Source organism: Schistocerca americana, chromosome 3 (assembly GCF_021461395.2).
Source record: "Schistocerca americana isolate TAMUIC-IGC-003095 chromosome 3, iqSchAmer2.1, whole genome shotgun sequence".
NCBI classification, from domain to species: Eukaryota; Metazoa; Arthropoda; class Insecta; order Orthoptera; family Acrididae; genus Schistocerca; species Schistocerca americana.
In genome coordinates, this window is record NC_060121.1 from 876,824,494 (window position 1) to 876,838,114 (window position 13,621).

A 13,621-nucleotide genomic window follows, 5' to 3' on the forward strand; every position below is an offset into this window, starting at 1 on the left:
AGGCCGGCCCATGTGTTTGACGCGTAACAGGTGACTGGGTAATGCGTAATTCCCAGCCCCAGGTCAGCAGGTAGGCTTTGCACATACCCCTTGGTACAGGCCAGGCTCAAGGAGGGGTGACTGCCTGAGCTGTAACCTTCCCAAATTGCCGATTGGTCCCTCTGTCAGGTGTTAGGGAGGTGTGACCTGAGGTGTGTACAATCACCTAAGGCAGGTGCACTCCCTTGTGGAGGGGGGCTCCAAGTTGGAAGGAGTGTGCCATTGGAGATGCTGGTAATCATGATGGATTTCCTCATGCTGAGTTAATCACCTTCCCACTCAACGTCTACAAAAAGTAATGAGGCTAATGATTCAAAGACCATACCCACTGCACCATGTTTCCTCGTGGTCTCATGTACTGAAAACGGTCAGTCCTTTGCTACAGGAAATCCGTTTATTATTCAAAAAGGTGTTGATGCAATTGTTGGCCCTGTGAAATCCTGTTCTCGTTTAAGGAATGGCACCTCACTTTTGGAGACCACTTCTGATTCTCAAGCACAACTACTTGCTGCCTCGCTTCTCCATGGCCTATAGAACTTTGAATTCTTCCTGTGGTGTAAGTTACAATAGGGTGCTCTATGGTCTAACCGAGGCTGAAATCCAATCTTACCACTCTGATCAGGGTGTCATTGCCGTCCATCGTGAAATGGAAAAGTAGATTCCTCCTTAGTGCCCACCCACACCCTCTTTCTCACCTTTGATATAGTGGTGCTTCCATCCAAGATCAAAGCAGGCTATGAAATTTTCGCAGTCTGTCCATAAATTCCGAACCTGATGCGCTGCTACCACTGTCATCGTTTCAACCACACTAGAACATCTTGTTGACACCCAGCCAAACGTGTCTCCTGTTGTAGGGATGTGCACGAGGGCGATTGTCCACCTCCTTGGCCCCGGTGCAGTGGTGGCCATGCCACCTCCTCTCGGAAATCTCTCGTGTATGTTGATGAGTGGGCTGTCCAAGAGATCCGGGTGAAGGAAAAAGTGCCTTATCCAGTTGCGTGCAAGGTACTGGCTAGTCACAAACCCTGCATTCTCCTATCTGGTACTTATAGTTCTGTTCTTGTTACCCCCTCGCTCCATGAAGGACACGGCCTCGCAGACATGTGACCTCCAATCCAGCTCTGAGGTTGTGAAATCGTCCAGTGCCAAGGTAGCATCATCATCCTCCTGTCCAGCTGTGCAACAAGCCGTCAAACTCTCACCTCAAGGGGCGAAGCCACCAGCTATATATACAACCAGTAGGCTGGAAAGGACAGGAGGAGTACTCCCATGAAGACTTCCTCTGTCCTTCCAAACAAACAACACCCGAGTGTTCCTCTAACCGGAAAGGCTCAAAGAAGTCCACCAAAGGCAAATGGTCTGCTCCTTCGCCAAGATGAAGATCTTCAGTGGTGTCGCCACGTGATACCTTAGCCTGGCTGGCCTCCGTGTCGCTGGTGTGCACCAACAACTGTTTTTCAGCGTTTGACTCCACAGACTGACTGCACAAGCAAGCTGATTCTTCTGTGGACCCCATGGAGCAGGATCCTCCTGCTTCTGTGCCCTGTAGTAGTGACTCTTCCCTGGCTGTCACTCAGCAGCTGCCGAGGTGACACCCCTCCATCTCTTCCTCATCATGACTCTCCTCCAATTGAACATTCACGATCTTCTGTCCCACAAAGAGGGTTTACAGCTGCTTTTAGCATCGCAGCGCCCCCTTGTACTCTGCATTCAGAAAACAAAATTGCGCCCTCACGACCACTTTGAACTTTCACATTTCTTTCCGGTTCGTTTTCACTTTCCCCCTGAGGTTGGCATTGCATCTCATTGGGGCATCATGCTGTTCATATGACATGGCATTCATAGTCAACCCATCTCCCTGACTACCAATCTTCAAGCTGTTGCAGTTCACCTTTTCCTTCCCCACCTGACTTTTTCTCTCTGTAACATATAGATACCTCCGTCTTTCGGTCACCAGGGCAGACTTCCTTCGACTTATTGGGCAGCTACCTCCCCTATTTTTGCTACTCGATGTCTTTAATGTGAATCATCCCCTTTAGGGTTCTCCCAGGACCTATCAGAGAGGTGCCCTGTTGACTGATCTAGTTAACCAACTTAACCTCTTCTGTCATAACACCGGAGCACCCACTTTCCTTTCCGACTCCTCGCACACCTATTCTCATTTGGACCTCTCCTTGTGCACCGCCCAGCTTGCCCCTCGTCTTGAGAAGTCTGTTCTTTCTGACGCATACTCAAGCGACCATTTCCTGTGTGCTAGCCATTTGCTGACTCCTACCCCATCCGCATGCACGCCTAAATGGCAGCATCCTAAGGCTGACTTTACTCCTCCCTGGCAACGTTCGAAGAACAAGATTTCCCCAGTTGAGATGACTGGGTCGAATATCTCACAAACAGTTATCCTTACTGCTGCAGAATGTGTCATTCCCTGCACTTCCTCTTAACCATGTCGTGTCCCAGTCCCGTGGTGGACTGAGGCATACAATGATCAATTTGTGCACAGAGACTTGCTTTTCGCGTTTTTAACTGCCATCCTACGATGGCAAATGGCATTCATTACAAACAGATGCCTGTAATGTGTTGCCGCATTCTTCGTGATAGCAAAAGAGCTAGTTGGATTCATTCACTAGTTCTTGTAAAAATTCCACCCCTTCCTCTGTCGTGCGGGCCAACCTCCGACTGCTCTGTGGGACCATGATCCATTCCCAATTTTTGACCTGACAGTAGCTGACGATGTCATCGTGGACCCTATTGCTATCATCAACACCCTGGGCCGCCATTTTGCGGAAGTTTTGAGCTCTTCCCACTATCACTCTGCCTTCCTTCATCGGAAATGAGTGGAGGAGGCTCAGGCGATACCCTTCTCTTCTCCGAATCGTTACAATGCCTCCCTCACTAAAAGGGAGCCTAGATCATGCTCTCAGTTCATCCCGATCCTCTGTCACAGGGCCAGATGCCATCCACATTCAGATGTTGCAGCACCTTTCTCTTGTGGGCAAGCACTTTCTGCTTAACACATACAGTCACATCTGGGCAGAGGGCGCATTTCTGGGCAGAGTGCGCATTTCCCGGACGCTGGCATGAAGCCACCATCATACCCATACCTAAGCCCGGTAAGGACAAAAACCTTCCTTGTAGCTACCACCCCATCTCTCTTACCAGCTGCATTTGCAAGGTGATGGAACTTATGATTCATGCCTGGCTGCTAGGGTGGCTAAACTTGTGCAATTTACTGACAAATGAACAATGTGGATTTCAAGTGTGGCAGTCTGCAGTTGACCATCTCGTTACATTGTCCACCCATGTCATGAATGGTTTTCTGTGGAAATCTCAGACTGTGGCTGTGGTTTTCAGATTTGGAGAAGGCCTAAGACACCTGCTGAAGAACTGGTATCCTCCATGCTCTTTACACATGGAGCCCCCTTGGATGCCTGCCCCATTTCCTTCAGGCATTTTTAAAAGACTGAGTTTTCAAGGTCCGTGTAGGCTCTACCTTATCAGACACTTTTAGCCAGGAATACAGTGTGCCTGAGAGTTCCTTCCTGAGTGTTGTGCTCTTTGCTATCACCATTAACCCTATAATGGCCTGTCTCCCACTGGGCATCTCTGACTCCCTTTTTGTTGACGATTTTGCCATCTATTGCAGTTCTCCACGGACCTTTCTCACTGAGTGACGTCTTCAGCGATGTCTTGATCGTCTTTACTCCTGTAGCATCGACAATGGCTTTCGCTTTTCACTGACAAAACTGTCTGTATGAACTTCTGGTGGTGCAAATGGTTTCTCCCACCATCTTTGCATCTTGGGCCTGTTGCACTTCTGTTCGTTGTAACTACGAAATTTCTGGGGCTAATGCTCGATAGGAAACTCTCTTGGTCCTCCCATGTGTCTTACCTGGCAGCCCACTGTAGTCGGTTCCTCAGTGTCCTACATGTCCTCAATGGTACTTCCTGGGGTGCTGATCGAACCACTCTCCTCCATTTGCACTGGTCCCTTGTTCGAAACTAGACTATGGGTGCTTTGTTTATGCATCATCTCAACACTGTCCACCATCGTGGCATCAGTTTGGCGACCGGCGCCTTTTACATTAGCCCAGTTGAGAGTCTGTATGCTGAAGCTGCTGAACTACCACTGTCCTACTGCCGTTACTTTCTCCTCAGTAGGTATGCGTGCCATTTGTCACTGTATTCAAACATTATGAATCACCTCGAAGGGAACGATCTATTGATACATATTCAGCACGGTTTCAGAAAAAACCGTTCTTGTGCAACACAGCTAGCTCTTTATTCGCACGATGTAATGGCCGCTATCGACAGGGAATCTCAAGTTGATGCCGTATTTCTAGATTTCCGGAAAGCTTTTGACACCGTTCCTCAGAAGCGATTTTTAATCAAGCTGCGGGCCTATGGGGTATCGTCTCAGTTGTGCCACTGGATTCGTGATTTCCTGTCAGGAAGGTCGCAGTTCGTAGTAATAGACGACAAATCATCGAGTAAAACTGAAGTGATATCAGGTGTTCCCCAGGCAAGCGTCCTGGAACCTCTGCTGTTCCTGATCTATATAAATGACCTGGGTGACAATCTGAGCAGTTCTCTTAGGTTGTTCGCAGATGATGCTGTAATTTACTGTCTAGTAAGGTCATCTGAAGACCAGTATCAGTTACAAAGCGATTTAGAAAAGATTGCTGTATGGTGTGGCAGGTGGCAGTTGACGCTAAATAATGAAAAGTCTGAGGCGATCCATATGAGTGTCAAAAGAAATCCGTTGGAATTTGATTACTTGATAAATAGTACAATTCTCAAGGCTATCAATTCAACTAAGTACCTGGGTGTTAAAATTACGAACAACGTCAGTTGGAAAGACCACATAGATAGTATTGTAGGGAAGGTGAGCCGAAGGTTGTGTTTCATTGACAGGACACTTAGAAGATGCAAGTCCACCAAAGAGACAGCTTACACTACACTTGTCCGTCCTCTGTTAGATTATGGCTGCGCGGTGTGGGATCCTTACCAGGTGGGATTGACGGAGGACATCGAAAGGGTGCAAAAAGGGCAGCACGTTTTGTATTATCACATAATAGGGGAGAGAGTGTGGCAGATATGATACGCGAGTTGGGATGGAAGTCATTAAAGCAAAGATGTTTTTCGGCGCGGCGAGATCTATTTACGAAATTTCAGTCACCAACTTTCTCTTCCGAATGCAAAAATATTTTGTTGAGCCCAACCTACATAGGTAGGAATGATCATCAAAATAAAATAAGAGAAATCAGAGCTCAAACAGAAAGGTTTAGGTGTTCGTTTTTTCCGCGCGCTGTTCGGGAGTGGAATGGTAGAGAGATAGTATAATTGTGGTTCGATGAACCCTCTGCCAAGCACTTAAATGTGAATTGCAGAGTAATCATGTAGATGTAGATGCATGGCCACCCATCCTATGCCTCCTCCTTCGATGATTCCTTTGATCGCCAGTATGGGTCTGTGTCCCTCTTCTGTTATCTCTTGGAGTCCGCTTTGGCACTTGTTACGGCGGCTTAACTTCACACTACCTGCAACTTTACTAGTGGGTATGAATCCTTCACTACTTTGGCTCCATGAAACGGCCCTTGTTAAATTTGGCCTTCATTCGCTTCCGAAGGACACTACTCCAGCCTCTGTCTATTGTCTTCAGTTTCATGACCTTCGCTTGGACTGATGTGGTTTCGGATGTGCCTTCATCATTGACACCCGTGTCTCAATATCGACTTCTGGCAAACTGCTCAGTATTTACAGCCGACCTCTTCGCCCTGTATCAGGCCACGGAGTACATCCAACAACACCGCCTTTTCAATTGTGACCTCTGCTCAGACTCACTCAGTGCCCTTCAAAGTCTATGTGCCCTGTACACCACCCATCGCTTAGTGCAGTGGGTCCAGGAAAACTTGCTCACTCTTGGTAGAGCTAGTGCGATGCTTCTGTGGGTTCCTGGTCATGTCGGTCTGCCAGGAAACGAGGCTGCTGACACTGCTGCCAAGGCTGCAGGCCTTGTACCTCAGCCCACAAGTTCCTACGTTCCCTCAGATGATCTCTGCATTCATTGCCGTCTGTCAGGAGGTGGTGTCCCTTTGGCATCACCAGTGGTCCTCCCTTCATGAAATAAGCTCGGGATTATTAAGCCTCTTCCAGTGGCTTGGACAACCACCTCTCAGCCCTCCTGTCAGGAGGAGGTCATTTTAACTAGGCTGCGTATTGGGAACTGCCTTTTTAGTTGTCATTTGATAAGTGGCGCTACCCCACCACTTTGTACACATTGCGCCCAAGTTTTAACTGTCTGCCACTTCTTTATGGAATGCCCATTTTTTAAGCGTTTACGTTCCCGCTTGAGTTTGCTGTCTGAATTATTGGCCCTTTTAGTAAATGACGTGTGTGCTGTTGACCACATTTTACTTTTTATTCGCCAAAGCAATATGGCGAAGGCCATTCTATTTTTAGTTTTGGACCTCTGTTTCAGTATGGTAGCCCTTTTTCCATGTGGCTTTTTTAGCTGTCTTCTGTTATGTCAGTAGGGACTAACTAACTTAGTCATTTTTTAACTCCTTTCTGTCTTCATGTTCTATAGTTTTGACTTGGACGCATGTGACCCCAGTTGTTTTTTTGTGCCCTAAAGCAAAGCAAAACAAAATCAAACAAATTGCAGCCTGGTGCTTTACGGGTGCAGAGTTGGTGCCTGATAGTGACCCAGGCATGTTCCATCAGTGCCACATGAGGCAAATTTGGTGACAAAGACATCAACCAGAAGCCTGTAGCAAAATGCAGGAAGACCTGCAGAGGATCAACAATTGGTGCGGTGGCTGGCAGAGGTCAGTCTCTCAAAAACAAATGTCCACTTTCTTATGCTACTTTCAAATGGGGACTCGTGTGTTTCTTGATGCAAAAATCTTCTTGTAAAACACTGTCCATTTCTATCAGCTGAAGCCTTGACTCAGGAACTGCTTTCCAATGTGGGAAGAAACAAAACGAGCAATAACAGTGTGCTGTAGCTGTGCATACTTGTGCTTTTATGCGACAAATACATAGATACATTGTATTGGACCTTGGCCTTCTTTCAGTGTGGTGATGTGGTGTGAATCCATTCCATCATGTTCTTTTCATTTTAGGGGTGAAATGGTGGACCCATGTTTCAGACCCTGTGATGACTCGCCACAGAAACCTATTGCCCTCCACAGAATACTGTCCCAAAAATGCCAGTGAAGATTGGAAACATTGTCCTGCGTGCACATCAGTGAGCAGCTATGGGTTCCATCTGGCAGACAGTTTACGATATCTGATATGCTGTTGAACAACCCAGAACACACTGCCATACAAAATGTTCAGCATGCTGACTATTCCCTGCAGCATTACGCACTGATCCTCTCTAATGAACACATCCACATGCTTAACATTCACCATGGTACTGGATGTTGCAGGGCTGCCTTTGCGATATTCATCCTTGAGATCTGCGCATCTGGCATTAAATTGCTTACACCACTTTACAATACCTGGGTGAGAGATTGCATGCTCAGAATATACAGCAGTGATTTAATGATGAATGTCCGTGCATGCAATTGAGTCGTTTAACACCTAGAAAGCTGATCATTGCACACCCCTCCAATTTGGAACGAACATCCAGTTCCTAACCCGCTCTGCACACAACGTGACGGGATACATTACACAGCTGTTGTTTGTTGTTACGTCAAATCTGTTGACCATCTGCTGAAAATTTTAGAGTGATTTCAGTACTGTACTACTGAAGCACGAAAAAACACTAATAACTCCAAAAGATCTAAACACACACATTTTTTAATTAAAAAGAAGGGTTTGGAAATATCCATCAAGATAAAGAGTATGATGTCTTGGTATTTTAATACATATTTTAAAGCATAGATGCATTCCTTACTTACATTTTAGGGAAGAGAGTAGACTCCACAGTCTTCAAAGAGTGTGTCTTCATTATCCACACCACCTATCTCAGTGTCACTATCTTAAAAATAGTAATGGTATGTAGATAGCACAACACTCTATGGCCATTTTCTTCTTCAACTTAGTCAATCTTATAAATGATAGTAAGTGTCCTCTCTTCTGATTTGCAGCAATTCTTTTTTCATTTCCCTGTCAGATGAACCTATGTCGTTCTTCTCTGGCTAGTCCGCTATATCCGTCTTCCTGCTGCTGCATGTGTGGGCTTTGTTTTCCCAAATGGAGTGATATGATGCCATATCCAGTGTTATAGTGTTGTTCTTTTCTACGTTTGGAAGCAATGAGTGTATGAATTACTCTTTATTAAATTTCGTTGCTGTCATTTCTTTGTGGTAGTCTCCAGATTTCCTTGATGTAAATAGCAACAAAGCAGTTGGTACAGCCGCACCGATTGTCCCAGCTCGTAAAAGAGAGCCGACTGCCTTTCCCAACTGGAGCTTTCAATGTTCCTCCTGCTATGTTGTCAGTCCATGCAGTCGATCTGAAATGACCGGCATTTATCTACATTTAATACAGCCAAATGATTTCACGAAGTTTACACTTAGATAATTCCCTCAAACAGTAGCATCTCCAGATGATGATAGTCTCTCGATCAAGCATAACTCTTTCTGTTGGAACCCTATCTTCTTCTATACAGCTGGGAGGATGATTTCTCCTGTGAAAAATAACTCACTTTCTTGTAGTGAAGGGACTGATGACCACCGCAGTCTGGTCCCTTTAACCCCCACAAACCAATCAACCTTGTAGTGAGAGAGCAGCTTCTTCGACGTGGGATATTCTTTCCGCACATAATAGTTATATATATATGTCACCGAATTGCAAGCTCTTGAAAATTATCTGGTTCTGTCATGTTAGCAGCATGCACTCTGGTTTTTCACTGTAGTAGAAAGAACAGCGGTTGGCTTCTTTAGGTCTCCAGCACACTTCTCCACCATTACTTTCTTCACAGAAGCCACTCCAGTTTTCAGAGCAGCAGCTACTCAATCAGTGAGTTCCGACAACAATAAGAGTGTCCCACTGTTATCTCCTTCTTCCTCGAAATAGCTTTGTACATTATGTACAAGCTCGTGATTGGCTGTTTAAGGTAGTGATCTAGCCTACGGTTGGAGAAAGAGGACATATCAAGTATGTGTGATATTAATGACGCTCTACGCCGTACCGTTAAAACAAACTGAATTGGTAACTCATGATGTGCTACAAATGATGAACACTTGACAGGTGCTTTGTAGCCACTAAGAAATTGTGGCACCACATGTAACCTTGAGTGCTGGGGTTGGCAGCCCGGCACCATTACCGTGGTAGAGTTCACGAATTCCAGTGCTTGGGTTTGCGCTAGTGCCCTCTTCACACAATGCAGTCCATGTGTGTGAAGTGTCAGGGACGTTCTTTTGGCGGCCTGACTATAGTAAGGAAAATACTTGCAGAACGAACAACCAAATAGATATATCATTAGACTGAAGACTTCCTTGCAATTAGAATTCAGTATGTTGTTCTAAAATGGAGAGGCATCATCAGAAGGGTAGTGGGATAGAGCCACTGCCGTTCATGATAAACGTGAATGATGTGAGGGGGAATGTTTTTGGCTATGTGATGCCATTTACTGTTCGTGCATTTGTATACCGGCAGATCACATTGTCAGGAACCAGTTTTGAAATGCAGATACTTACAGTAAGGCAGCATGTGGCGCAGAGATTAGCAGCTGGCCTTAAAAGCAAATAGATATAATTTAACAACAGAAACAATCAATTTTTGCCAATATAATGTGATTGGATAGATAAAAAATCTACTCACCAAGAAGAGGTGGCAGAACACACACACAAATGAAGGTTATAATTGAGCAAGCTTTCAGAGCCAGTGGCTCCTCCTTCAGGCATAAGGGTTTGTTGAGTGGTACTTAAGTAAATAAATTAGTGAAATCAAAGTGAAGTAGAAATTAGAATATAAATGAAAAACTTAGTTTAGTTTAGAAGAATTACGCACTGGCAAACAGCGGGCAGAACAGTAGAGCAGAAGAGACAATGACTATGAAGTCAGCAAGTTCCACATAAGCGGACGCTGTCGATTCAGCCGTCAGGGCATCGCCCGACTGGCTCACGTGTTTCTCAGTTGTCACATGTGATCAAAGGCCCTCGCCTACATTCCCAGAGCCAATGACCGACGTTAAAAAGATTCTTTGAGAAGCTTTTCAACGTGACGGACGAGGCAATGACCATGAAGTCGTTCACCTCCAGTAAACTGAAGTGAATAAATACGCGAGACGCAGTGGGCCCGACAGATGAAGGAAGAAGAGAAAAGTAGCAGTAGTTTTAAGTCAGTTTCGGTGCTGAAGACAGTCATACAAGTAGAGACTACATCATGCACAGACGCACCAAGTCCGCCGCTGTAATGGAATAGCAAGAAGCAGCCTCGGCGCCGGAAGACAGAAGTTAAAAGGTATTTGAAGTCTGATTTTTACGTACCCGGGTGACTTGTGAGGACGGGAAGGAGACGGGCTCACATCAGCAGTCACCTGTGAGCTGGGATGAAGATCTGACAGCCGAAGACTGGCAAGCGGGAGTCCATTGTTAGAGTCCAGGACACTGGCCTTCACCCGCCACGCCGCTCTGCTGGCTGCCGCACAACACACGTGGCTGCTTAGAGAAAAGAAACACTGGGACGCCACATCCAAGGTATCACCATCCGATGCACGACTTTGCTCGCAATAATTAAACGGGCCACCTCGCGCTGCGCGTCTCCAGTCAGCTGGGTGAGATGGCGACACGAGATACACACTGCCACGCGTAATCAGACGCCGCCGCTGCCGCAGCCAGAAGGCTTCTCAAACGACACAGCTGCCGCTCTCCAATCCAGAGCATCGAGTAAGGAAACAGTTGTACAAATCTTCAATAAAAGTTATCTTATGTAAAAATGCTGTTTCATTCTACCTCATACCCGAGCCTAGGAAGAACCCACCCTGCCCACATGTTGTTAAGAGAGAAAAAGTAATTTTAGGATTTCCACCCTGACATAATGCTTTAGAATTAAACGTCCATTGCAGTAATGCTCATCCTGACAACTGACTAGCATCAAAAGAGAAAACTCAGTTACATTTAGTAGCAGAAGTGTTACATTTAGTATCAGAACTGTTACATTTAGTATCGGAACTGTTACAGGTTGAAGGGGAGGGAAGAGGGGTGAAGGGAAAGGACTGGGGAGGTCTAGGAAAAGGGGTAGATTTTGGAAAAGTCGCCCAAAACTGTGGGGCTCATCCAGTGCAGTCCCCAACAATCGGTCTTCTCAACTCGTCTCATAAGTGTTTCCTGACCCACAGTTCTGGGCGACTTTTCCAAGATCTTCCTCTTTTTCTAGACCTCTCCAGTCTTTTTCCTTCACACCTCTTCCTCCCCATTGAGGAGTTTCTGTCCATTGACCTTCAAAGGGGTGTGACAACATAGATGTAACCATGGGGAATGCATATGCTGCACTCAGGTTTATTGGAAATCTGTCATTTGGGCAGTTTCATGAGTATTGCCCATCAATGTGGGATCCTTACCGGAGGCAGGAGAGAGCGCTCAGGTGTAACGTAGTGTTGGTAATGGACTCTGCTTATCAAAAAGGCAATCCACAGCATCTATATGTGGTATTTTGTCATTGCATGTGTTGGATTCAGAGAGCTTTCTGCAGGATTGATAGTGGCTACTTGGAGGCTGCTTGGAAACTTGGCATTTTTCCAGGAAGTTTGTGTGTTGATGGTGGTAACAAGTCAGTGACCTTATCCATTAGAAAGCTGACTACTAAAAGCGCACACTACAATCTGAATATGGACGAAATAGTTAAAAAAGCGTGTGAAGTGTATGAAAATAAAATATGATGTGGCTTTCTGTGTATATTTAAGTAGTTTCTTAAGTAACACCGTGTTCTCACTGTCCATGTTAAATGTTGTGTTTCTGAACAACTCACAAACATTGACATGCTGCATGTTTCTGTTATAGCATCCTCTGATGGGACAATTTTCTACCTCTATTTGTTGCTTTACTCTGAGATACTCTAACCGAACTGCACTCTTTCATTTCTATGTCAACTTTGCATAGGGAGTGCATGGTTTTGTTTCCAGATCTTGGAGATTCCTCCATGTTGCAGGGTTACTTGTGCCACCCGTACTTGTCTTTGCCGTATCTGGACCTTCTGAGTGACGTAAATGTACGGGGATATGTGGTGGGTGCCACCAATGTTCTTTTCAAGCAGAAGAAGCAGCTTGCCGACGTTCTCGTGGAGGTAAGCAACTTGATATAGTGTGAGTGTTTGCACCAGAGTGTATGAAATGTGACAAGGTGACAGAGGAAAACCTTGTTGGATTGTAAAGAAAGATATTTTATGCAGTTAGATGTGGAAATGTATGCCTTCTATATATATGCAGGTTTATTCTAAATGATGGACCCATTTTCAAAAATTTGTATATATTAAAGTACAAATCCAAAATAAAGAAGCTTTATACCAATGAAAAGAGAAAGTTTCAAACTTTTTGGTGGGCAGCGGCGTATAGGCGGTGATGGTTTCAGAAGTGGCCAGTAGAGTTGGCGCGACAATAGGGCCGTCATTCCGTTTCATTGTCAGTAGTGAGTGAGATGGCTATTGTGGAGCACGAGGTTTCCTGTGTTCTCGAGTTCATAAATTGCAGTGCACCTGGAATTTTGCACCAAATTTGGAATTCAACCACCAACTCACAAAAGCATTAGCTGTTGGTTTAAGCAATTTAAACAGACTGGCAGAGTGTGCAAAGGAAAAAGTGCAGGCCAACCGCATGTGTCAGAGGATGATGTCCGACAGATTGAAGGAAGTTTTGTGCACAGTCCCAGTAAGTCTACCAATAGAGCCAGTCGAGAACTTGGAATACCCCAACCAACTGTATGGAAACTTCTGAGGTGGTGTTTGTTGTATGAGCCCTACCGATTACTTCTGCAGGCTCTCAAGCCCAGTGAGAAAGAGAAGCATTTCACATTTTGTCGTTATGTGTTAGCAAAGATGGAGGATGACGCATTTGTACAGCGTGTAATTTTTAGCCATGAAGCGACGTTCCACCTTAGTGGAAAAGTCAACAGAGACAATTTTCGCATATGGGGTTTGGAAAATCCACATTCACCATTGCAACATGAAAGAGACTCACCGATGATCAACATGTTCTGTGCCATATTCCGTCCAAAGGCTTATGGACCATTTTTCTTTGCAGAATGAACTGTAACGGAGATCATGTGCCTGGAAGTGTTGGAACAATGGCTATTTCCTCAAGCTATGGATGATTCCCATGACTTCATTTTCCAATAGGATGGAGCTCCACCCCATTGGCACCATGATGTATGAGGCTTTTTGAATGACTCCCTTCCTAGTGCTGAATTGGTCGCAGGGGACTTGAGGACCTGGCTCTGCACTTCTGGCCACAGAGATCTCCTGATCATACACTCCACGACTATTTCTTATGGACTTATGTCAAGGAAACTGTTTACGTCCTGCCTCTACCGACCACTCTGAACGATCAGTGGAACCAGATCACTGCTGCCGTGCACTCAGTAACAGCAGCTATGCTTTCGCATGTGTGGGACGAGTTTGGCTACTGCATCGATGT

At 45.5% G+C, this 13,621-nt stretch overlaps 1 protein-coding gene across 1 annotated transcript in view; it reads left to right on the forward strand.

Annotated features, from left to right (window-relative positions):
• LOC124606373 (late secretory pathway protein AVL9 homolog) overlaps positions 1-13,621 on the forward strand; it is a 91,372-nt gene that overhangs the window by 37,889 nt on the left and 39,862 nt on the right. The window contains exon 6 of the mRNA XM_047138357.1: positions 12,142-12,276. Coding sequence (XP_046994313.1) covers positions 12,142-12,276 — 135 coding nt within the window. The remainder of the gene's footprint in view (positions 1-12,141; positions 12,277-13,621) is intronic.